We start from the raw sequence: 26,097 nt of genomic DNA, 5'->3' as shown, positions 1-26,097 counted from the left end.
GAGTACCGCGACTGGTGGTTGGTGCAGATAAAGGCACTATATTAATTTAGCTCAGTTTCATTAACTGAGAAAAGCATTGTATTATACTCAGCGACGGTGTGTGCATGTGGTAATTAGATGTGGTGATGCTAGCTTTATGCGACTGGGTTGATACGTGTGGATGCCAGCTGCACGTCCCGGATTGTGCAGTTTTGTACATAACTTAATGTGGCGTGTGAGCACAGACATCTGCTATCTCAAACAAATGGTACAAACCATGTCCTCCCTGATTTACTCAATTTTTGTCTTCTGAAATTGGTGGAGTGGTTGGCATTCTATCCAGTTACATAGGGCACCACACACTTGTTCACACACTTGTTATGTCTTAACCTGGTTGCTCAAGCATTTTTGCTGATAGTCAAGGATGACTAACAGGTTAGTCATAAAGGCATCAACTATTTTTGTTCAGTAACAGGAAACTATTTGCATTAGCTGAGCTGATAAAGCTTGCTGATAAAGCTGATAGCTGCTGATAGATGCACAAGCTGGCACATAGCTCATGGCATGGCACAAGCTGATAAAGCTTTTGCCATGCCATGACAATGTTTCAGAAGCCCTGTCAGAATGTGATGACATGACTGCAAGAAAGTTCAGTTTGGTTGTCAAATTGTCAGGATTCAATCTCACTGTTTCAGAAATGTCATGGAAATTCATATTAAATCCAAGGAAACACACTAGTGCTAAGCGTGAACTGTGATAAACAAGTGTAACTAGCAACATGATGAGCTATTATTTCTAAGAGGCTGCGACTTCTTTGTTGTGACAAGAGAGCTCAGTCGTGTACTGTTCTGTCCAGACTGTCCTGCTCAGATAATGTCCTTCTAATGTCCTGTGGCCGTTGTGGCCGAAATGCACTGTCCTAACATGCTGCGTCCTTCCAATGCACGACATCCACTTGACTACTGTTGGGGACTTCAATGACGTCATCGCCAAGTTCGGGCACAATGGCTGGAACGTTACACTGGTGGCCGCCGGCGCCGGCGAGCTGGCCGGCCTGCGGCCCACCTGGCTGGCTTGCATTGGGTGGCACATACGTGACACCCTGCAGTCCGCCTCCATACTAGGTGACCGGCTACGTCAGCCCGTCACAGGAAGGCGGTCCTAACATTGGGTGGCCGATGCCGAGCCCGCCAGCGGTGCACTCCACCGTGTACAGGCCAAACGTCTGCGCGTTCTGCAAGAGCAACGATGAGCCGGCCAGCTTCTACAGCAGCCACGTGCTGAAGGTAAGCGCCGCTGACTGATTGGTGCCAGATAGGATCATGCGCGCCATCCCCATCTCCACACTATCTCCCGTCACTGTCTGTACTGATTCAGATTCAGAGGCTGATTCGGAGGTCAATGTTGCGTTCAGATAGATTCAGGGCGGAAAAACTCCACCTGAACTGTAGAAGACACGTCATCGACCATGGCGGGATGGCTTATATGTCCATCGCGCTCGTGTCCGTGCCAGCCAACGAGTGCATGCACCCGCTGACGAGTGTGACGCCTGTTGCGGGACGAAAACGGCGTGGTGCGCCGCCCGGTGCTGCGCGCCTACACCTGCCCCACGTGCGGCTGGACCGGCGACTGGGCGCACACGCTGAAGTACTGCCCGCTGCGGCTTGTCGCGGCTCATATGGCCGCCCGGCGGCCAGTGAGGGCCTGTGCGGGCACCCAGACCTTGCCCACCTGGAACCGTGTATCCCACCCAGCGCCCGAGCGTCCTCCCCCTGGCGGAGCAAGGGCCGGCAGACGCCGCGGCAGGCGCTAGGGCACGGGGTAATGCGCTCTCCAGCTCAGGGATGTGTTGCACGGTTTGTCCACGACGTTTATTTTGACACTCCCCTTTTATGTGGACTTGACGTTTGATTTTAAGCGCTCACGTTCATCTTGGTACTTTTGTTTTATATTGGCGGGGTTCGATGTTGGCGTTGCGGCACCATGATGATGTGCCATGGGTTGTTCCTGATGTCTTCTGATGCCGAGATGTCTTGTACCTGATGCTTGCGTCCAGTATGGACACCCTTATGTCGCGGTTTCGCGTTGGGGTCTTCGCCGCATGGTTCGTAAAACATTGAGAGGAGAACACGGTACGCCATTGATCAATGTTTTCATTCGTCATCAAAAATGGTTCAATGCAGAATATACCGTACAAATATATAATCGACAAATATATTGTTGTGTCTTTTCGCGTTGGCTTCGTACTACGCTGATAGGAGTCCAATTGCGGTATATGCGGTATCCAGCCAGGTGATGGGCAGCGCGCCCCTCAATGGCGGGGAGACGGCGCTCGCGCTGATGCGGTGTTCCCAGACTCGCTTCCCGTCCGACGCCGCGGGCAGGCGACGGCGACGCGACCCGACTCACCGCACGTCCAGCAGCGCCGCAGTGGTCATCTCGCCAAGCGCGTCACTGGGGTTCGCGGAGACGTCCTTGCACGCGCCACGCGCCACGGCCGCCGCTACAGCGACGCGCTCATTACCGAGCGCGGCTCGTGCCCATGCGAGAACGCTCGTTACGTCCAGCGCCACGATCCATCGTACGTCAGGATGAGCCGGGCGTCAAACGGCCCGCTTCCATCCCGCGTGACGGCCCTGCTCCCGGTGGCGCTCCCGCTGGGTACCGAATATATTAGTTTTAGACGGTATAGGGGGCACCAGGGGGGCACCCGTAGCTGGATGGCCGGGTTCATTGCCTGCCGTACCCGCTTCCGGCCGTCATCGCCTGCCCCGTAGAAGGATGCGGGGCGTCGTACGCTGCCACCTCTGCCACCACCGCTGCCAACGCAGCGCGCCAGCATTTGCCAACACGCTCACAGCGCCCGGACCACGGCATATCAGTAACCAGCACGCCGTGGTTCTGCGCCTGGTGCCGGCACCAGCTCATCGCGCGGCTTTCCCACCTTCACGACGCGGCACGGGCTGCTCAACCACCGAGCTCGCTGTCCGCGTTAGCCCGACACCGAGCCGGCCCGCACCGTCGACCTCGGGCTGCCGCAAGCCATGACACCACCGGAGGCGTTGCCGCAGCGGCCACGTAACGTGGAACTTTGCGGCGCTTTTACATTAGTTCAAGGATATTTCAAGTTTATACAGATATTTGTCACCTCAGACACGGGATTAGAGCCAAAAAAATGCAACCAAACTTATTTATACTTGGCATGTACAGCTAATATTTCTGGAATTAAAACCAAATTGTGGTAGGCAAAATATTCGGTACTCCTTTGTCTCCATGTTGGCGTTTTCGGATTGAAAATGCATCAAGTATTGAGCTCACTAGCGGCGATCAAGTGTTCCTAGTTTTCCCCATAGCGTTACCCGTGGCACTTGAAAAAAAATATTCAATGGGCTTATAAATAGGGTCAAGTTTGACTGACTCTAGCGTCGTAACCATTTATGGTATAACAACAATCTTTACACTGGACGGTAGCGTTTCCTTTTTTGTGCTGAATGCTGTGCCTTTTTTTCCTGTTCAAATTGTTTAAACAAAAATTTTGAAAAAATTTTGACCTATATGTAGACAAAAAAAATCCGAACTTTGATGTTTTGGTACGCGAATCGAATAGGCATTTGAACAAAAGTAGTTTTTTATAAGCTTGTCACTTCGGACACTGGATTAGAGCCCAAAACTGCAATCAAACTTTTGTATACATATTATGTGCAGTATATACTTGATGAATAACAAAATATTTGAGTAATAAAAGACGTGGTAGTTCTTTGTCTACACGCACGTTTGGAAGGTAGCCCTGGAGTATTAGCCGAGTTGCACCTTATGCTTTCTATATCAGACGCTGCAAAGTTGAATGCCGCGAACATTTTTTTTCACGGAAATGCATTCTATGTAGCCCGGATATCCAAATTAGCTTAATTACTACTTGTGCAGCTTTCAGCATTTCTCAGAATTTAAGATGGCGGCCGCCACCATCTTGAATGTTGGGCCAGTTTCAAAGTTTTATCTCGGCGATTTGGAGGGTCGTGTGATATCTTTTCATAGTGATTTGCGATGGCAGGCAGCCCATTTCTTCAGTTATTTTTAACGCATATGGTCAAAGTCAAGGTCAAAATCCCAAGTCAAAGGTCAACTTGATTATGAATCACCATGATCCCTCTATTGATCGAAATATGTCGTTTGCTGTCTACTCGTACTCATTATAAGGGTGCCACTCACAGGAACTACATGTTTTACGTACCATATTTATACTTATAATGAGTACGATACTTATACTTATAATGAGTGCGAGTAGACAGCAAACGACATATTTCGATCAATAGAGGGATTATGGTGATTCATAATCAAGTTGACCTTTGACTTGGGATTTTGACCTTGACTTTGACCATATGCGTTAAAAATAACTGAAGAAATGGGCTGCCTGCCATCGCAAATCACTATGAAAAGATATCACACGACCCTCCAAATCGCCGAGATAAAACTTTGAAACTGGCCCAACATTCAAGATGGCGGCGGCCGCCATCTTAAATTCTGAGAAATGCTGAAAGCTGCACAAGTAGTAATTAAGCTAATTTGGATATCCGGGCTACATAGAATGCATTTCCGTGAAAAACGTTCGCGGCAGTCAACTTTGCAGCGTCTGATATAGAAAGCATAAGGTGCAACTCGGCTAATACTCCAGGGCTACCTTCCAAACGTGCGAGCTGACATCCTAAAGCGTATAGACGTACTTCTTCCAAAAACATCGTTCATCGTTTGGCATCGTTTTCACCCGCCCGCTGGCCGCCATCTGGTGTTAGCCGAGATCAAGCGCCGCACGGCCCACGGAGACTGCAAACTGAGACTGATACTGAGACTGAGACTGCAATCTACGCTCGCAAAGCTCTGCACATCCCAGTAACATTTCGGCACAGCCACTGAGTGCTATCGGCTTAGAAAATATCCACTGAGCCATTGCCAAATGATCAGCGTTGTTGACGCACTGTATGCTGCTATTTCACACATGGTTCTTTCAGTTCACTGAATTCAAAATGTACAGAGCTGTATTTTTCGTCGGGTTATGGCTTATGTTTCAATTTCAGATAAATACTAAGGTACAACTAAGAAAATCTCGCTCCTCGAAATCAAGGGTGTGATATGCGGTGATTTTTGTTTCATTTTGGGGGGAGGGCTTTCACTCGGGTGCGACCCGTTGTCAACCCTGTGTCCCCTCCCACCTTACCAAGACTGACTGCAACTCTGCGCGGGCAAGCTCATTGAGCATCGGGTATACGTACATAACTATAATCGCATGGTCACTGAAGAGCCACCCCAACGAGCAACACTGTTAAAATCAACCTGCGTTGCGTATGGCATTGCCATGAAGGGAGTTTAATTTGTCACGCGTTCGAGCTGAAGCGGGTGAGGGTCCCTTTCCCTTAGAGGCACAGCAGCTTGGAAAAGTGTTCCCCAGAAGTGCAGCAGGCTCGCAATGCGTTTTCTTTTTTTAAACGAGCGGAGAAAAGGCGTTCGCAACGGGAAGACATGTGCCTTGGCGTATTTGGGGAAATACTGAGGTTCATGTTCTAAAGTGATGCGTGCGAAGTGCTGATGCTTTGCATTACATTGACTGAAATGCATGCGTTTGGTGTGTGAAGAACCAGCGCGTAGACAGGTTGTAATAGCCACATATATCGTGAACGCTCCATTTTTGTGTGCATTAATACATGGAACACAACTTACTTGACAAATAATGGTGAATTATGCGAATATTTCACTTTTCAGTATGCTAGAGAGGTGCAACTGTACACCTTTAGCTTCACAAAACAGTTGCGCTTGTGAGAAGCTGATGCACACTATTAGACGTTTACATGCAATTGCTGCCGCTACGCACATAAGTTTTTAATAGCATGTAGTAGGTTTGGGTTATATATATATATATATATATATATATATATATATATATATTCAAAATACTAGCTCACCTTCAGAGAAGGTAATAGAGCGGACAGTGGGGAGAATCTGGCGGTGCCTGAGCCTGGCCGTAATGAGACCATGTCGCGCCTCTTCTCCCATCTCCGCCGAACACGTCCCGGTGACGGTGCGCACAGGTGAATCACCGAGACGAGCAAGCGACTACCACTGTGTACCACATATGAACCAAATCGAAAGGGTGCGCCCTTATCGGTTACTGAAATAAATTGTTTCGAAACTTACTGGATATTGTTATCATTGTTTGGTGAGAATGTTGCAGCATGTGGGTGGGGCTTTGGTCTCGCTTCCAAACCACAATATTATTGTCACGCCCGTCCCTATAGCTCACTTGGACGGGACGCGGGAATTCCGATCCGCCCATCCACGGCGGGGTGGATTCGCGTCGCTCTTATCACGCGCTGTTCGCCCCTGACTGAGAAGGCCTGCGGCGGTCACGCTAAAGGTAAGATGACGTCAGAGGCAGAGCAAGCCGTGCCGAGCATTATGGGACGTTGAACTCTCGTCATTAAATGCTGTCACTGGCCTGGAATGTCACGGTTAGATGATGGGGTCAGGGCTCGCGCAATAAGCGTGACAGAGCGTGACAGGTCACTGCTTGGCGTGCGCCCTGAAAAAGTCCATTCATTCAAATGCATCATGTGTGTTGTTATAATTGCAACTGAAACAAAAGCTGTCTGCACTTATCGATAATCATCGGATGACTGAGATAATTAATGTTGTCACCAAATTCTGGCCTACGGAGTGAGATATGCATCTGCGTGGTCTTGGTTTCAAACCAGTCATTTTCGCGGCGATGGTTTCTGTAAGTTGTAACTGCCAAAGTATTACTGCGTAACTGCAAGTTTACCAGCATGTGTCCAGAGCCTAGCTATACACCATGCTGGCGTTTGACGAAATAGAAAGAAATGGCACTGATCGATAACTGACACCGATTGTATTGAAACGCCATCGATATTTTGATATCATAGTTCAACTAGATGAGCACAACGCAACATGGTGGTTTGGTTCGCTTTGAAACGAGTTATCTACAGTGTTAGAAAAAGCACATAGGTCTATAACGATCCTGATCTCCGCTAACTGATAAGTGCCGAAGTATTACGCGTGGCTCCATGGTTTTATGAATGTTTCAGGACGTGTTTACGACTTTAGGGCTTTAGGACTTCAGGACTTTAGGACTAAGACCTTAGGACGTCGACTTCAGGGCACGTCGATTTCACGAACACGTGACTACGTCCAGTTGCCAAATACACAACAGTGTCAACAAAATCGAACGGATACACTTCATTGATTGCGTTTAATAAATGAATATCCGAGTGTTATGTCACCTTTACAGGAGTGCCGCCTGGCAGATCTGCTTATGACACACCCCTAATACGTGGACGGGACGCAAGCTCACATAAGGTCTGATTACCAAGTCGGCAAGTGGTCGCGTGCAGTAGGTGAAGCCGTAGCCCGACGCACGTCTGGGGTTGCGGCGTCTTCAAGGTTATCTCACTGTCATTGGCCTCAATGATAGTACACCAGGTTACGACAGGCTTCAAAAGTCGCTTTGCATGACGTGAGATATATTTGCTGAATGACACAGGTAACATGGCTTTGCAAAAGCGACACTAGTCCGTGTTCTTACCACGCTTTTTGAAAGGTTTCTTTTTCTTCGAGAAGTGATTTTGGGCTTTGAGCTGCTTCTTGACGGCCAGTTTCGAGGCCTTCTTCTTGAGCTGCTTTTTCGCTTCGACATCAGCCATTAACTCCTCCACCAATGTTTTCCTGCGCTGTTTCTTGGGAATTCTGGAGCTGTAGAAGTCTGTTGCATGCTCTACCACAGTTCCCATAGCAAAGTACTTCGGCAGTACCCGCATGTCGTTCTTTTTGTAGACTCTGTTCTTGTTAATTGCGGACCTCATTTGGAGCACTTCCAAGTTCTGTTTAACTTCGTCCGTCATTTCAGGTGCCTTCATGTTAAACCAGCCTTCGCCACTTGTCTTTGCTCTTTCCAGTCGATTTTTCTTCTTCTGTATCCTACGCGAGCCACCTTTCGGCACCGCCTCAAGCTGTTCAAAGCCGGGTTTAATGATGCTCTTGTCCATGACATCTGGGTCGCACCTTCGCTTTACCTCGGTGTCTTTGCTGTTGTCTGCCAAAAGGAGGAGAAATTAAAAGTTCAGAAGCGCATTGCCGCATGCGCAGAACACATATCTACATCGGTGTATGACATATTGATATGTATATATATATATATATATATATATATATATATATATATATATAACCGGTTCTTGGTACAAAGGGAGCTAAAGCATAAAAGATCCTTGAGCATCAGCAGCATTGACGAGCATGAAGTCGCAGCTCAGCTCTTTAGCATAGACACACCACGTACACCTGCAATTCTCAGGATTGCATAAGCCCTTCGAATGCTCCTTTGCTACCATAAACATCGGTATTTCCAGGACTACGCGAAAAGGCAAATAGCAGCACCCTGAAATCCGGCACGGCCGATATACACCACGCACAACCTGGGCGCAAATCGTTCCAAGTCAGCCGGGGCGGGCGAGCCGGAGTCAGGGGCGAGACCCGATACGGGGTCGGGGTAACGGCCCGCTTTCTGTGATAAAGCAGCCCGTAATGTTAGGTCATGCCATTGAAACTTGTCTGCCCAAGAAAGGCCAACAGAGTTCCAGGCCTGCAGATGGCTTGATCGCATGGAAGTGGCAAACGACATTGCGGGGCGGCCACACATTGCGACTATGGACGGCGGCAGACAACGGCGAGCCAGACAGCCCGAATGGATCTCTCGCAGACCGCCCGCAAGGAAGCTGCTGCAACGGCCTCGACGTGGAAGGCGCCAGGTATACAATACCCGGTGATAGACTCAAGGTCACACGTTTCCCTTGCGGCTAAGGAGGGCGTGCTTCCAAGGACAATGGATGTCTAGCTCGTGATTAGATATGGCTGTCGCCACCAGACTGGTCACCAAGTATTCACGTCGAGGCAGAAGAATCAAGCCGTTAACATGTATGAGCTAGCGGTAGCGAATGTCACAAAGACCATGTCTGATGTGGCTTGCCCAAGGATGAACCACTGTGGACGGGGCTGTAACCACAACGTCGGGTGATCAGCAGCGACGATCAGATCAGATCCGTTCAGATCAGAACGGATCTGACCAGGTGATCAGATCTACGACGCCATCGATGTCCCGCGACGCGATCTGCGGCACGTGCGCCCGTAGTCGACAGTAGATCTGCGGGCGCGGCTGGCCGCGAAATCGCCGAGACGGTCAGCAGTGTCCCTCTCCCCCACAGCGATGGAAGAATGCGCCGACGGCGGCGAGCTAGCCGGCGACTGGCGGACTGCGCGGCGGAGAATGTGACGGCGGCCACCGGCGAACCGGGACGAGCCGGGGCAGAAGCAGGACGCGCGGTTCCATGCAGCGGATTCACGCCGTTTGCAATTCCATGGTCTTATGCTGTGGTTGTAAAGTGGAACTATCCATGCACTTTCACTGATTCTGTGTGGCTAAGGTGAGGAGCTATTCCTGCCCAAAATCAGCACCTTTTAAGTGACGGATCCTGATGGGAGGGCATAGAGGAGGTTGGCGGACTGCATGTTTACAGCCAGCTGGCGGCCACTGGTGGCCAGCGCGACTGCATAGTATCAGTGCCACCTGGCTCTGGATAGCCGACCAACAGGCAGACCATGCCATTGGTAAGCAGAGCTGACCTATAGTCAGAGGTGCCGGTCACAGAGGAGCTCATGCTTTGATTGTGTGCGTCAGTTCTCTTGCATGATGTTTTATGTCTGAGAGCTCAAAGATCATTTGAATTTGGTCAAGCAAAGTGAAATGAAGCCTTTGGCCAGGTCAAGTTTTGTAATCCTGGTTTAACAAGTGCATTACAGGCTATTATAGCCAGAGGACTCAAACTGCATTCACTGTAAGATATCCCCCAAAAGACCTTCTGTAATCTGTTATCACAATATGAGGTTATTTATGGTTATTACGAGGGTTAATTTATGAGGGGTAATTCAGTTCAGGAGATAAAACTGATGCACTTGTCACATGCACAGTGCACATTCTGAGACAAACATGGCCAGCCCTGCCCATGAGTGGTGGCATCAGGCCTTTGTTAATGGGCCACTGGTGTAACCTATTCATTTTGTTTCCATGTTGTGTCACAAATGATTTGAAAGATGCAGCATTGAGCCCATGCACCTACACCACATGTGTTGTAAAATTGCTATTATCTTTTTAAGGTAAAATGATCCAATATTTTATTTTTTATCATTGACAACATTTTTTGACTCAAAGAAGGTGTACATCACCCTAAGAACAAATTTGATGCATCAGAATTGCGCAACAGTGTTAGAGACCAACAGCTGTGCCTAGTTGTTACTAAATTATGAAGGCAAGAATATGATGAACAAATAATATGCTCACTTTGCTACCAATGATGGGGTTTGTCATACAGGATGATTTTTTACATACTTTCCATATCAAGTTAAGTACAAATGTCCACCTCAGCCATCACAGCATAGGTACATATGACATTTGTCATAATGATTTCTTACGTTCTGTTCATATAGTCGGGTACAAATGTCCATCTTAGCCAGCAAAAAGCACACTGAAATATACCCACCATTGTTCTGGCCTAAGCTGGGCACAACACTCCTTGCAGTACAACCATTGAGACTTTTTGGGACTGCTACTGCAACTTGCTGTTTTGGTGCAGAGAAAACTTCCGCATCCGAATCAGACTCGTCCTCAATGTGGACAGGATAACGCCCTATAACTTCCATGGTGACCGTGATCACGAAGTCTGTATGCGCCGATTGCTTACGACCAGCAATGGGGCGCCTGTCTGAGAAGCCCACCCGCTGCACCAGCCACGGCACCCAAAGTTGTAGGACCGAGTCGAGCGCTGACGCGAACACATGGTAATTGATGACCATGCACGCTAGTTTTGTCCTTCTAGCGCAGCTTTACAGAACCAATTTGAACTGCTGATAGATTCATAATAAACAAATAAATAATCGGCTGGGTGGCGATGAAAATGACCCGTTTGGTACCACACAAGAAATTAAGCAGCGTTTCTCAAAATATGGAACATAGTCCACGACATATCTGTTTAGAACATACAGCGTCGTGTTATCAATGACGTCATAGCTCACAATCAGCCGATCGCATGGTACACCTCCAAAGCCAAAATATTGCTCACTTAGCCTTCGCTCAAACTGCTTGCCGCAGTTTCGTTTGCGTGCTTGTGGTGTGATGGTGCACCTGTTTAGAGTGGGTGGGTGTGAAATTGCGGCTGCATGAGGCAGCTATGAAGCCATTTGTGAGCCCGTGATGTTGTTCCTGCCGGTGCGGCGCTGTGTGATTGGGAACTCCAAGCTCTGGGTTAATGTATATTGCTGTGTGAATCCTAAATTTCGACGCAATGTGGGTGTTGTTCAACACTTCTGAGTGATATGCTTGCAGTTCAGCCTTGTTGGATGATGGAAGAACGATAAGAACCTGGAAGATGGGAGAGTTATGATCATGCAGTCTTGTGCTGCTCAAGAAATGATGGAACCTAATAAGGATGTGTACACGCTACACTGTGTCATATGCTGGAAGGAGGTGGACCCAGCTTCATCCACCAGGCTTCACTCCGAGATAGCATCTGTGGGCACCCATTTGTTTGGTTCTGAAGGTCACAACAGTGGGGATACAACTATTGCTTCAGAACAAGCTTCACATGGGAGAAATTCTCCAGACCAACCCATGGAGGTAGCAATGCATGGCCTATTGAAGACCAGTCTTGGGAAGACATTGCAGGCAGCCATTGAAGCCATTTTGCTGCCACTGGAACGCCGCCTGCCCACTGGCTCAGACACACTCTGTCGGCCGTGCTGCCACCTGGTGATCAATGTGGAGCAATTGCAAGCCAAGGCATCCATGCTGGCAAAATGCCTGGTGTCTCGCCTTGATGCTGCCTGCCGCCCTGATGTAACCCCATCTGCAAAAGTCGTCCCCGATCCCCAGTCAGTCTCTAAACTCAGAGTGTTCCGCACTGCCCGTGGCCACCGGCACGCGTCTTCGCTGCCACCACTGCAGGAGAGCCAGAACTACATCGCGTCGCGGCGGCCGGCAGCAGCGGATGATGCCACCCACTCAGCCGTCATCAGCATCGAGATCTGCCCCAGCGAAGGCGAGCCGACGTTTGTCAGCGTGGAGCGCGCCCCCCGTCGAGTCGGCCTGCCACACAGAGAGCACCACTGTCAAACCAGAACCAGAGCCTGAGCAGGATGCTGCGGAGGAGCGCGAGCGCACGCCGCCGCCGGCCGACCCGCCGCCAGCTGACCCGCCACCGACGTACGTGCGCAATGAGCAAGACTCCCAATGCGCCGTCTGTCAGCGCACGTTCGACGAGCGCGCCGACTGCCGCGAGCATATGCGCGCACACCAGGCCAAGAAGGTCTACTTCTGCCTGCTCTGCCCGCTGGCCGTTCATGGCGCGCAACGCGCTGTACGAGCACGAGACGGCGCAGCACGCGGCCTCCGAGCTGCGCCCGTACGGCTGCGGCCAGTGCGAGCGCACGTTCGCCCACGCCCCGCTTCTTGCAGCGCCACAAGGACGAGGCGCACCGGCTGCGGTTGCCATGCGCGCACTGTCGGCGCACGTTCCGCCGGCCCGAGGACCTGGCTGCCCACCAGATGGTGCACACCGACCAGCGGCCGTTCCACTGCAACCGGTCAGTGCCGCCGGCAGCCGTGCGTCTGGATCGTCAGCCGGCGCCGTGCCCGGCGGCAGGGTCGTGTCTTGTGACGACGTTGAGGTCGCTGTGCCCGTGAGCGTTTGTGAGAAATTCTGGTTCAATTCAACATTTGTCTGCCGTGGCCGCCATCGAACCGTCAGTGGTAATCATTGGAGGCCGCACGACATCGGTTCGTTTGAAGTGCTAAATATGCGCATGCCGTACCATCTCAGCACGCCCACGGTCTGACGCGCAAACGGTGCGCTTGTTCCCCCAGGTGCCGGAAAGAGCTTCACCAAGAAGGCGGTGTGGCGGCAGCACCAGAAGACCCACACGCGCCGGCCGCGGCCGCACCAGTGTCCACAGTGTCCGAAGACGTTCCTCTCGGCGCTCAACCTGGCCGCGCACGCACGCCGCCACCGGCGCACCGAGCTCACCTGTTCGCACTGTCCGCTGCTCTTCAAGTCCGAGAAGCGGCTCCGAAAACACGAGGTCAGCCGCCGCAGTGACGTAAACGTGGCGCACCGTCGAGGCCGCCAGGGAGTGGGTCAACGAGTGGCGTAAACGGTGTTTGGTAGTCTGCCTTGTTTGTCGCTTTAGAAGGGCGGGCTGCCACGGAGCCCCCACGGCGATGTCCAGGCGGCTGTACCCCCGCTGTGGCCGCACAGCGTGTGGTTTGTGCCTTGTTTGTCGCTTTAGAAGGGCGGGCTGCCACGGAGCCCTCACGGCGATGTCCAGGCGGCTGTGTCCCCGCTGTGGCCGCACAGTGTGTGGTCTGTGCCCTGTTTGTCGGTTCAGAAGGACGGGCCGCCACGGAGCTCTTACGGCGACGTCCAGGTGGCTGTGCCCCCGCTGTGGCCGCACAGCGTGTGGTCTGGTGATGTGGTGGGCCTGGTGCTAATCTTATTGGCGCTCCGTGTAAATATTTTTTAAAAAAAATTATGTTGATCTATGCTGTTGTGGGTTGGGGAAACTGGAGAGCATTCGAATATGGAAGGCAATGGCATGGACGCCGTACAGATATTGCAAAATAATGTCTGGCGCGTGCTGGCCCACGGTGACACGAATCTCCCGACAGATGAGCCACTCCGGTGAAAATCTCCATTCGTGCGCCGTCTGTCAGAAGACGTTCACCAAGAAGTCGATGCTGGAAGACCACGCGCGCACCCACACCGGGGAGAAGCCGTACATCTGCGAGCACTGCGGCGTCGGGTCAGTCTCGAGCGCGGCGCTCGAGTCGGCGGCCCTGCTCTGTGGTGGGGCCGCCTGTTGGAAACGGTCGCCTCCTGCGTTCGGGTGGCGTCTGTGTAGACGGTTGGCATGCCAACAGGCAAGCACGCGCGCCACGGCTGGCGGGGCGGAACACACCCTGCTGGGCTTGGGATGAAGCATCTGTTAAGCGTTATCCGAGCGGCAGACCGTGCAGACCGTTATAGGACGTAACACCTTGTTTCGATTCTCGTCAGATCGTGATAGGGCGTAACGCCCTGTTTCAATTCTCGTCACATTTTGATAGGGCGTAACACTTTGGTGCAATTCTCGTCACTTTATGAAATGGCGTAACAATGCTTCAATCCTCGCCAGATTTGCTCAGCGTTCCAACCTGTCATCTCACAAGAGTGCTGTGCACTTCAACGAGCGGCCCTTCGAGTGCACGGTCTGCAGTAAGACCTTCAAGAGGAAGCAACTGTTGGAGTTCCACCACAAGGCTGTCCATACCGGTCGGTATACCCATATGGCCATATGTCGGTACAGCAGTAAACTTTTTTACCCGTTGGCGGGGATATTTTATTCCAGTGCGCTTCAGTTGCTGTGCTTGTGGTGGATGAAAAGGCAGGTCATTGTGCGTTGTGCGTTGTCTCAGCAGATGACAAGGCCTTGCATGTATATCGTTTCTGCCTGCCGTTTGAGGAATCACTGACCATATTTAATGTTTCGTAATCAGTGTTTGATGTCGGCGCCATGTTTCGTCTCCTTCGCCAACGCCGACACAGCCTGGCCTGCACCGGTGTGGGGACCAGATAATTTGTGGAGACGGCCTTTCCCTGTCGAAAAGAGCACGCCGTGCCAGTGCTCCATGGGAATTCTTGGCGTGTTTGGGGGGGGAGGGGGAGGGGCACTTGTCCGGGCTGCTGTTACCGCTGCCATGCTCGTGTCCGTATCGTTGTTGTTTGCGTCGCATTTCATTTAGTGTTTACCAGATAGTCATTTTCTCATCACTTTCCTTTTGGTTGAAATGTGTTTCTAATGATCAGTGGCAAGTTCCATGTTTTTGTCGTGTGCATAACTATGTTGCACCAAACATTTAGTTAGGGTAACAATCGCTTTGGTTCTTGTTTCTAATACTTCTTGTTTTATCTTGCAGTCTGACGCCAGTGTTTTTAATACCGTCGCCTTGGTGGCCTTGCTCGCAAAGTTCAGTTAATGTCAGCCTTGATGCATTGAACGCTGATGGCTTGGGAACGGGAGTCTGTTCTTGTGTCACGAGTTGATCAAACTGGACGGGTTTTCCCCCGCTTTGTGAGAGCCAAGTGCGGTTGACTTCTCACACGTCCGTGTCCTCTGTCCTGTGGAATCCAGGTGTAACAGTCTCCTGCCCTATGTGGGACGAACGTGACTCCCGCTGTCTCCCGTCCCATGTGACCTGCGATTACGTGCTGTTGTACGTGTTGTTGTGATGTATGTGTTGTTTAAGCCGTGTGTGAATGTCTCCTGACTTCTGTCACCCATGTATGACCATCATCTTCGCCGTGTGACTGTTTCCTGACTTCCGTCACCCATGTGAGACCATCGCCCTCGCCGTGAGTGACTGCGTCCTGACTTCTGTCACCCATGTGTGACCATCATCTTCGCCGTGAGGGACTGTATCCTGACTTCTGTCACCCATGTGTGACCATCATCTTCGCCGTGAGGGACTGTATCCTGACTTCTGTCACCCATGTGTGGCTATCGCCTTCGCCGTGAGTGACTGTTTCCTGACTTCTGTCACCCATGTGTGACCATCGCCTTCGCCGTGAGGGACTGTTTCCTGACTTCTGTCACCCATGTGTGACCAGCATCTTCGCCGTGAGGGCGAAGGTGCTGGTCACCTATCCTGACTTCTGTCACCCATGTGTGACCATCACCTTCGCCGCGAAGCCCTGCTTGCTGTCTGTGACTCCTGCCATATGTGATGTGTATGGTTTGCTGCGATGTTGTGATAAGTCACCTTGTGTACGTTAGGCTACCCTTGTGCAGTCGACGCCCCCGCCATTTGGGCCCCGCATCCTTGTCTCGTGCCCTGCGTCTCACCACCTCCTGCTCCACACGAGCCGCGCGCTGCGCCCGGCTGGCCGTGACTGACCCGACCCCGACCCGGCCGCGGCGGCAGGCGAGAGGCCGGCGCGCTGCACCGAGTGCGACGCGTCGTTCGTCTCGGAGCAGCAGCTGCGCAGTCACGCCAAGCGACACAGCGCCGACCGGCCGTACCGCTGCGGCGTGTGCGGCCGCGCCTTCGTCAGCCGCGAGCGCTGCAACGCGCACATGTTCACCCACTCGGACAAGAGGCCGTTCGAGTGTCGGGTGAGTGTGTGGGCGCGTGGTCTGCGTGCGGCCCGCCGGCGGTCGTTTTGGGATCTCTGCTGCACCGTGTCGCGCCGCTGTCAGCGCTCTCGGCGCGTAACTGCTGCGGGATGCGCTGCTATGGAGCAATAAGCTACTGTTCGTAACGGCCTGACGTCCGGTTGACCCCGGGCTCAGCTGACAGTTCTGTCAACGTGCGACGGCAATGTCGCTCGCCTCCTAGGCAAGCAGTTCTACCAACACGCGACGGCTGCGTCATGCGCCTCTACACGCTGACGTCGGCGTTGCCGTGACCGCCCGCCGCCCGGCCGCTCCCTCGCTAGGTGTGCGGCTGCGGCTACATGCGGCGGCCGCAGCTGCTGGCGCACATGGCCGAGCTGCGCCACGGCGCCGGGCCCGATGACTACATCATCAACCAGGCCGTCGTGGAGCCGGCGGACGGCCAGGTGAGCGCCAGCGAGGCGGGACGGCGCCGCCATGCGCCCCGGCTGGGGCCGAACTGGCTCGGCTGTGGAGGAGGGCCCAGGCTCGTCAGGAGTGGAGCCTGGTGTACACTCGGTGTTGAGATCCGATAGGGTTGGTTAGTCTTAGTGTAACTGAGCTGTCACGTAGGCGCCCGCCGCACTGCTGCGTGTGTGTGCGTATGGGGATGTGGTAGATAAGGGCTATACGCCAGGTGCACGACGCGTTCGCGTTCGTTCACGACTCATCACTTGGCCGTCGTTACTGACCTTCGCTGTCCTCGCTGTGTACCGTGCATCCCATTCGTCCCATTCGTACAGACATCCCTTCCGACCTACACGTCATACGTGCCCCACCCGTGCTGCGGCAACCCGTGGTTTGTCGCCGCCCTCGCAGCGCGGTGCCGTGGCCGGCCCCGTGGCGTCGCCGGCCCGCCTGACCGGCCTCCGTGCCGCGGCAGGCCGCAGCCGAGGACGGCAGTCAGCTGGCGCGGCCGGCGCTGGCGGACGCGGGAGTCGTGTTCGAACCGACGGAGCGGCCGCACCATCCGGCGCCGTGAGCAGCGGCGGCGGCGTCCGTCTCTGGCGGCGGGCGGTCCGGCGCGCGCGTCAGGCGCACTGAAGAGGCCGATCGGCCGCAGCAGTGGCGCCGCCCTGCGGCCCGTTCAGACGCGGGGTCGTGGCCGAGGTGGGCGGACCACACAGCTGGGCGCCCTTGGCAGGTGTGGAGCGGCGACGGGCAGGGCTCGAGGTATGGGCCCGGTGGAGATGGGGCGACGTCCGGAAGAGTCAGCTCAGCTCATGGAGACACGCGATGTCGGCTGTGCGATCTGAAGGCTCTGTGGAGGGGAGCCGACACTGGGGCAGGAGCTTCAGCATGGTGTCTCAAGGGCCGGTGTAATGAGGGCCGGAGGAGGCGGTTGCGACTTGGCACCGGTTCAGTCGACGGGATCGGCCCGACCGTTCGTGCTTGTCCCATCAATGATTCGGGAAGTACCTCAGTGTTGGAGGTCGCGTCACCGTCAAACAGCTTTACGAAAAGGTCGCTTGCGAAGAAGTTAAAGCGGAAGTTTGATCTTGGTGTTTCTGACAAGCTTTCATGACATTTAACGACAAGAAGTGTCGTCGAACGTCGAATTTGTTGAAGATATTTCGATTCAGTGATGTACTCTGGCCAACTTCATCATGACAAAGTTGGAACAAAAACGTGCAAGCAAGTGATGGTTAGCTGCTTGCTGCCAGCAATAGACAAGAAGAAAATGATGCTGCCGCCTCGGCGCCTTCAGTCCATTACCGAGTGGCCTCCCGCGCGGGTGGCGCTCGCTTCCTTACACGCCCACGTCGGGGCGGCGAAGTTCTTCACCACGTGCGCCTCCCTCGGCGAGGCGTGGCGCGGACCATGCCGGCTACCAGGGCGGTACGACCTCTGCTGGTGGCTCGACGGAGGTGCCGCCGTTGCACGAATCTAAAGGGGAGGCCAGCTGGAAGTGCGTGTGCCATCGACCGCTCGCGGGAAGTCGTCGGCTCGGCCACGGCTGTCGTCCTGGCATTTTCTCGTCCCCATGGCGGTTGACTTGCGCCAGCGCTGAGCCGCCTGAGGTATGGACTGCATCGTTGCCCGTGATCATGCCGCTAGTTTGGGGCTGGATTGAGTTGTGAGTGCGCTGGCGAGCCCCGATGGAGGGCGGTGGCTGGCGGACGGGCCTGCGACCAAGATCTCTGTTAGGACGCTAGCCTTTATGTTGGCCATGATGAAGTCTATTTTTTGGGCACTGTTGCGTGCGCTCGTATTTATTAGTGTGGTTGGTGACGCAGGGGGATGTGGCGTCTCACTTTTTGGTGGGACGATTCGTGCAGAATATAGCTGTAATACTAGTGTTTTATCTTTTTGTGCATTCGTAAGTGTAACGTACACACGGTTGGCTCATTCCCATAGATATATATTATCAGAGCCAGGATCACACATTTTATACGTACAATGCACAATAAAAACACATTGAGAACAATCCTATCATCGTCGTGCACGCAAGCGACTGTGGTATCAAAATGGCATGTTGCTGGCTACAGCGTTAACGGTTGTCTCCATTGTCGCTGGGTAGCTGTCTGACAGTTCGGTCGGTACTTCGCCTGAGGAGCGGCGCCTTTTCATCGCAGGATGTGAATCAACCACAGCTTTCAAACAAATTGCGGTACGGCATGATTTTAACCCGGCTGTGCACGTGCGACGCTTGATAACCACGGACTGGCAACAAGCCCTTGGGGCAGGTCATGCTAACGTCTGGTGACGAGCTGCAGACATGGCGCCTCACGCGGCGCACCATCCCATCACTTCGCCGCAGCGCCTCAGCAGTTACCACGACACCTTCGTCTGAACCCCAGACCATTTGTAACGGAACACCGCGGCGGATCGTCCTGCAGAGCATGCTTGGCATGTTGTCGGCCGGCCTCCCGGCCTGCTGCCGCGGCCCCTGACACTCATCCGGCCGCAGCCTCCCACCCAGCGGGGCACTCGGAGAAGCGGACACAACATGCCGACCACTGGCCGTACAGTGCGCTCGGAATGGAATGTTTGTGACGCGGCATTCGCGGTAAGGGACACCATACGAAACACCGAACACTGATTGGAATGGGATTCCCGATTGAAACCCTGTCAGCCGGCACGCACAAACCACAAATAAATGACATTCTTACACGCGGACAAAGCATGCCAACTTCATAAACGTCACCGCAAGAGGACAAGCGTCTGCCGAAGGACATCGTCGTCGCCGACTGCGATCCTCCGAATGTCGCGAAATCCCGTTGCAGAAAAATTTCATGAATCAGTACATTCCGTAAACCACAGCGGGTGCACAGGCCCAGTGACCTCGCGGCGAACACGCAATGAAGCGTGTTTTTGTTCTGGGCAGACGAGAGGAAGGAGAGATTCCAACGGGTTAGAGGCTACGTTGCTGTACGATTCACGCTGCCTGTAATGGCTTTCAGCTGTAGCGTAAAAAATAGCTTGGCCCAAGCCCCGGGCAGCGAGGCGAGACGACCTTCACAGAGAACATTTGCGTAGCTCCGATCCACCCACCTAAATTCTGCCCACACGGTAGAAGTACTCCTGCGTAAACCAGTTTATAGGTCACGAACAGGTCGATAATACATTTGCTCAGTCATGTCTTGGCAAGAACGTTTTGACTGCATCACTGACATAAGGTCCGTAAAATGTGTATTGGGAACAGTGCATCAGATCTGTCAAAGCGTAGTAAGGTATCAAGATCCATAATTCCGCCGCTTCAAGGGTGTTCCACGCCGTCCCTGCAGAATTTCCGCCACGATTTGATCCTCTAATTGGCATCACCAGCTAGGTAAGTCAGCCGGGAGCCAGCCACCAGTCCCGCTCAGCGGCGGACAGCGGCGGCTCAGCCCGCGCCACACGGCACCGTCGGGCTGCCAGATCCGCGGCGGGCCGCCAGATCGGACCCGGCGGCGGCCCTGGGACGCGGGCTTCGGACCGCGGACCGCCGGCCGGTCCGCCGTCGAGTCCGGCGGACCGGCGGAATGGTCCAGCGTCCGTCCGCACGTTCAAAGTCACAGACTACGCTCGGGCTCCGCCCCAGCCGGCCACAGGACACCAACACCGTTCACTTTGGCCACGTGGTCGCTGTCAGCGCAGTGCGGGCAGTCTTGCCCGGCCTCGTCAGACCGCTGGACAGCACTGGGAGACATCCACACGCGCACACCGAGGGCACCGCGGGCGCCCGGAATGGTCTAGATGGGGGCGGCTCACGCCGCCCTGCGGCCCGTCGCCGCAGCCGGGCGTCCGAACGGCATGTGCGGCAGCTGGAAGCAGGTCTCCAAGAAGTGCTCCATCGTGTGGTAGTGGTGACGCCGGATGCCCCCCAGGGCGTGGTTCTCGTCCGGATACGTCTGAAACGCGCATGCGCAGGTGTTGCAATCGGCACGCAGGTGCTACAATCAACACCGTCGGCGACGCAGGTGTTGCAGTCAGCACCATCGGCACGCAGGTGTTGCAATCAGCACCATCGGCCACGCAGGTGTTGCAATCAGCACCATCGGCGCGCAGGTGTTGCAATCAGCGCCATCGGCACGACGCGATGGCGACACACTGCAGCCACCGCCGGTGAATGGATTACGTGCGCCCTCTGGTGCTGCGACCGGGTCATCATACAGCGATCATAACCGACAAAGTGGCAAGAGATTTGATTTCTGACAGTTACGCCATGAAGTTCAGATTCCAACGGTCCTTGAACCTCAGTGCCAAACAAAACAGTCCCATGCGCTCAGCAGCGTCGGGTCCAACCTGCTGCATGAAGAAGATGTCGGCCAGCTCCAGCGAGCGCGACAGCATCATGGACTGCTGGTAGTGTACGTTGTCGTCGGCCGTGCCGTGGATCAGCAGGTACTGCTTGTTGCGGAAGTTCTGCACGTTGCCGGACACGTCGCCGGCGGCGTAGCCTCGGGCGTTATCCTCCGGCGTCGGCAGACCCATGTACCGCTCCGTGTAGATGGTGTCTGGCGCGGGGCGCGGGGCGGGTCAGGGCACAGGCCGCGGTCACGGGACAGACGGTCGGAGCTAGGCTCCCGGTCCGCTGTGGCCGTTATTGCGCGACGTTCCTGACAAGGCTTCATCCACTGATCGTTCCCTTCACACCGTAAGTGTTTGATGCGTCGCTCTTGTTATCTGTCAGGTGTTCAGTGCGGAACGCGGGATTTTGTTCAGTTGGGCGGTGTGTAGAGTCTCATCTAGCAGCCGAGCCCTCCCCAACTTATGGCTGACCTCCTCCCCCCCCCCCCCCCCCCACCGCCAGCTGGCAACTGAGCTCCCCTAGGCAGCAGGTCCTTCTAAGCTTAAGCACCATACTTCAATGAAGTGTGTCAAATGTGCAAACAGCAGCAAGGAAAGCAAAGTGCGCGAATGTTATACGCAAGGACAAGATCTGTTTGTGAGTCTTTTCTCTCACATGGCTCCTAAATATGCCATGAAAATTAAAAAATCACTCCACGCTACGATTTTCTCCAAATGATAAAGCAAGGTAGCGCAAGCTCGTGAAGAATCTATGCCTACATCTGTGGGTACCCAGGTCACAGAGCTCTGGGCTGAGTGTTCCTTCCTCCGCAAATCGATTTTGCGAAACTACAACCCCTGCATCTGATGATCCCACAATGCTGCCTGGAATCATATCCCTCTATTTCTGGGAATTAGATCCCATGTTAGTGCCCACAATGGCTGCCGAATAAACGTCCATGTGACCCTCACCACGCTACTCAACCGAAACTTGCCACTTGGATTCATCCTAAAACATGTGCGGGATAACTCCGTCCAGGAGCACCCTGTCCCGCGCACAGGAAAAGCCCAGTCCCATCCACAAGGAAAGCCCCGTTCGACGCACAAGGGGAGCCCTGTCCCACGCCACAAGGAAAGCCCTGTTCCATGCCACAAGGAGAGCCCCGTCGCACGCACAAGAGGCCCTGTTCGGCGCCCCGGACTCCCACCGGGCAGACACCGACCCCGGCCGGGCGGCGTACCATAGTAGATCCAGTTGGTGACGGGCGCCACGGACATGCCGCACTTGAACACCTGGTCGGTGTCGGTGGCCATGACGCGGGCCGTGACGTAGCCGCCGTACGACCAGCCCCAGATCGCCGTCCGGTTGGCGTCGATGAACTTGTACAGGTCCAACAGCTTCCTGCGGATGGCCGCCAGGTGCGGTCAGCACACCACGTGTCCCTCGCGGAGGGTCGCTGTCCGGTCTGGACACGACACGCAGGCACGCGTGCCACGTGAGAGGCATTGGGACAAGAAAAACAACAAAGCGCAACAATACAAACTGCGTGGTAAGCGATAAGCGCGCTCGAAAGTGATTTTCGATGCTTTAAGTTGGATTAAAAAAAGAAAAATGAACACAATTAACGTGGTCTTGCGATGTCCGCAAAGGCTCTCTGTTTCCACACGGCCACAGGCGGGAGAAGGCGCCGCGTTCCTCCTCCAAAATGGCGTCATTGAGGACGACATGCTAATCAAGGTCCTCAACATTCCCGATGCGTCCACCAGCTCTTTTCTGCGCGCGGGCTGACTGAACAAGCGTATGGCCTTCTACCTCCAATCTCAGGCGGACTACGGGCACCTAACGCCGAACCTCCACCACGCGACAGAGATTACGTCCTAAACCGCACCAAACAGATCGGGCATCGGCCCTCACTGTGTCCCGGACATCCACTCCCGGACCTCACCGGGCCACCGCGATCTGGTCCTCGACCTCGACGGTGCCCATGCGGTAGTAGATGGAGTGGAGCAGCTTGTCGCCGCCGTAGCCGGAGCCGCGGCCGTCGATGTTGACGTAGATGATGTCGCGCTCGGTCACCAGGTGGTCGTCCCAGGCCACGCCCCAGCTGTCGCCGATCACCTGGCTCTTCGGCCCGCCGTACCTGACCGGCAGAGGAGGAGTGTGAGACGATGTCGACGCCAGCCGCCGACCGGCCGGCGCCGTTGCGCACTACCTGTTGGTGTGTAATGGGCATCCATATCCAAGTTTGATATGGATGGAGGTGGGTGGACGTTTCCAAATCAAAATTAATGTGCTGCTCGCGCGAAACGCGCCGGTGCTACTCTTAAACTGTCATTTGGAGGGATGCACCTACAGATGTGTTTTAATCACACGGGACAGTTATTAGCTCAGATTAATTCTTCTTACTGGGCACACGGTTGCTGGATAACGGCTGTGCAGTGAGCATCCGGGGTATTACATCGTTCAGACAGCTTCACTCACGTATAGACTAGCATCGGGTACTTCTTGGCAGAATTTTCCACGAGGCCGGGCGGCAGCTTCATGCGCACCCTCGCCTTGAAGCCGTCCGCCACGTCCAGAGTCAGACGCATCTCCTGGGAAGGAGAACAGGCGGTAGAAGCAGACGAGCAGCGCACCCTGTCGGCCACATCTCTCGGACGGCAACGGTGCGACGGGGCTAGCGCCAAGCAGCGCCACCAGTGGCTTCGAGGTCCGAAACCGCCTCCGCCCTCGGTCATGGGAGAGAGAATAAACGTTTCGCATCAGTTCACTCACACACACGGTTCGTGATTCCTCATGGTGATAGCCGTGCTACATAACCAGACAACACATTTTCAAGGATGGGATAGCCTCCGATAACTCCCTTCGTTTCCGCTGGTTGACCTAAATTTAGCGCCGTGGGTTTGCCCCTCCCCCTGTCTGCTGCCGTCACCGAAGAGCGCACCGGCCCCCGTCTCACCTGGGGCAGCACCTTGCCGGCCATCTCCTTGGTGAGTGCCCTGTTGTCGGCGATCAACATCAGCTGGGCGCCGGTGTCGGTGCGGTGGAGCGTGACGCGTGGAACCGTGCTCGGACCCTGGCACGTCCACACGTAGTGGCTGCCGCCCGTGCTGAAGTCGACGCTGTTCTTGGTGCAAGGGTGGCTGCCCTGCGAGGTGGTGTTGCACGTGACGCACGTCATCACGTTGGAGCGCGTCGCCTTGATGTCGGTGACGGTGTACAGGTGGCGCTGGCTGGCCTCGTTCGCCGGCGCCGCCATGAAGTATCTGTGCCGCCGGAGGAGAGGGCGTTAGCTGCGCAGAGGGGGTGTCAGCCCGGCGGAGGAAAAGTGTCATTAGGGGAGGGGTAGAAGTCTTGATCATCTGTAGGGCGGGTGATGTGCGTGGCAGCAGGGTGAGGTAAAAGGAGGGGGATATGGTCGGCTGGGCAGATATTAACTCAAGCTACGCCCGGGTACCGACAAACCGACGGAAATGGCTGTCATCAGTCATTGAATCACGGTGGTGGGCGGCAGTTACATTGTTCCAAATATGCAGCGTCACTCAGAGCCGCTGGAGGCTGTCGTGCGCGTGTCGGAGGGCTCTTTAAACGACCCCAGGCGCACGGCTATCTAATCGTGCATCTCCTCTCTACGACACAAAGGCAAGCGGAGCGACTTGGAAGCTGCGAGTGACATTTGAAGTGAGAGCCTCCACGCATAAATGAGCGAGCAGCCAGTAGCGAGCATCAGTGTGCCCGGACCGGCACACCGGGCGACTCAACATGAGCCGGCGGAACGCCACGACCGGTAACACTGAGCCGCGTAATCCTTGGCTAAAAACTCGGGTAAATCCCCGCGGTTCGGCCCGCGGCCGCAGCGCGCGACCGCAAGCCGCCAGCCGTCGAGCGTGCGCGTATCCGTGCTGGGCCGCGCCGCGGTCCAGGCGGCCTCCCTCCCTCCGGGTTCGCTCCGACCTCGCTCCGGCCTCCCCCCGGCCTCGCTCCGGCCTCCCTCCGGCCTCGCTCCGGCCTCGCACCGGCCTCCCTCCGGCCTCCCTTCAGCTTCCCTCTGGCCTCCCCTCAGCCTCCCTCCAGCCGTCCTCCGGCCTCCCTCCGGCCTCGCTCCGGCCTCCCTTCAGCTTCCCTCCGGCCTCCCTTCAGCCTCCCTCCAGCCGTCCTCCGGCCTCCCTCCGGCCTCTCTCAGGCCTCCCCCAACCTCCATCCAGTCTCCCTCCGACCTCGCCCCGTCGCCCACCCTCGCCCTCACATCAGCTTGTTGGGCTGGTCCCAGTGCAGGATCTCGGTGACGGTGAGCAGGCCGGAGGTAATGGGCACGCGCGCCAGCCCGTTCCTCCACACCATGAAGATGTGCTTGAAGTGTCCGGCCGAGCCCTCCAGCTTGGGCAGCAGGGTGATGTACGACGAGCGGTCGTCCGACCAGATGGGCGCCTCCTCGATCTCGTTCCACGCCTTGTCTGGGTTCGGCTGATCCAGGAGCTGCCGGGGCAGGGTGGTGTCAGACGCACGCGCAGGGTAGCCGGTACTCTCCGACGAGTGCAGGCGACAACACGCTCCGGTGGTCAGACGAGGTGACGCATCATCAAGTCAGACGACAGGACATTTCACGGAGGCGTGGTTCGCTGGTGAGACGCCTCGCACAGGGAACGGTTGCCCCATTAACGAGCACGAATTGCCAGCGAGCAGCGCCAGCAACACAGACGCGAAATCCTCAAGACGCGTAAAACGGAGAAGCGCCTAGCGTACGGAGCAAGCGCCTACGTCACCTCCGAAGACATGCATTTTTGGCCTTATTTCGAGGGAGACCGCGCCCGACCATCTACCACTGCCTCGCCGCGCGCCGGGGCATGCGTCTCGGTTGGCCGCACGTTATCACGGTCCGACTATTAACGCTGCCGAGCGGCCGCCGTACCTTGGACATCTGCGAACTAGCTGCGTCGAACAGCGAGATGATAGTGTGGTTCTGGTGGCGATTCATCCACGTCAGCGTCAGGGAGGAGTTATCCATCCACGCCGCCCGCGTCAGGTAGTGCTCCCTGCGCGGCACGCAAACACCACGTCCGGGTCACGTGCGGCACGTGGCCGACATTATCCACGGGCGCGCACGTGCC

General features: G+C 55.0%; 2 protein-coding genes across 2 annotated transcripts in view; one reads left to right on the top strand and one right to left on the bottom strand.

Moving 5' to 3' along the window:
• Nucleotides 1-403: 403 nt before the first annotated feature.
• Nucleotides 404-19,272, top strand: LOC119089809 (zinc finger protein OZF). Its single transcript, XM_037212626.1, has 12 exons — nucleotides 404-414; nucleotides 1,196-1,265; nucleotides 12,035-12,142; nucleotides 12,336-12,446; nucleotides 12,545-12,695; nucleotides 12,953-13,167; nucleotides 13,754-13,887; nucleotides 14,260-14,396; nucleotides 16,046-16,236; nucleotides 16,560-16,682; nucleotides 17,159-17,177; nucleotides 19,187-19,272. Exons 1-12 carry the CDS (start codon nucleotides 404-406, stop codon nucleotides 19,270-19,272), a joined length of 1,356 nt encoding a protein of 451 aa, XP_037068521.1.
• The window catches only part of LOC119089466 (venom dipeptidyl peptidase 4), a gene marked incomplete in the record, with an annotated part of 82,926 nt that continues 75,449 nt past the window's right edge, over nucleotides 18,621-26,097 (bottom strand). The window contains 8 exon segments of the mRNA XM_037212176.1: nucleotides 18,621-20,609; nucleotides 21,004-21,215; nucleotides 22,230-22,390; nucleotides 22,935-23,129; nucleotides 23,471-23,583; nucleotides 23,949-24,255; nucleotides 25,236-25,465; nucleotides 25,899-26,022. Of these exon segments, the coding sequence (XP_037068071.1) occupies nucleotides 20,466-20,609; nucleotides 21,004-21,215; nucleotides 22,230-22,390; nucleotides 22,935-23,129; nucleotides 23,471-23,583; nucleotides 23,949-24,255; nucleotides 25,236-25,465; nucleotides 25,899-26,022 (1,486 nt within the window).

Source organism: Pollicipes pollicipes, unplaced genomic scaffold, assembly GCF_011947565.3.
Source record: "Pollicipes pollicipes isolate AB1234 unplaced genomic scaffold, Ppol_2.1 Scaffold_3087;HRSCAF=3621_pilon_pilon_pilon, whole genome shotgun sequence".
NCBI classification, from domain to species: Eukaryota; Metazoa; Arthropoda; class Thecostraca; order Pollicipedomorpha; family Pollicipedidae; genus Pollicipes; species Pollicipes pollicipes.
Note: the sequence above shows the minus strand (reverse complement) of the source record. Positions and strands in the feature narration are given on the sequence as shown.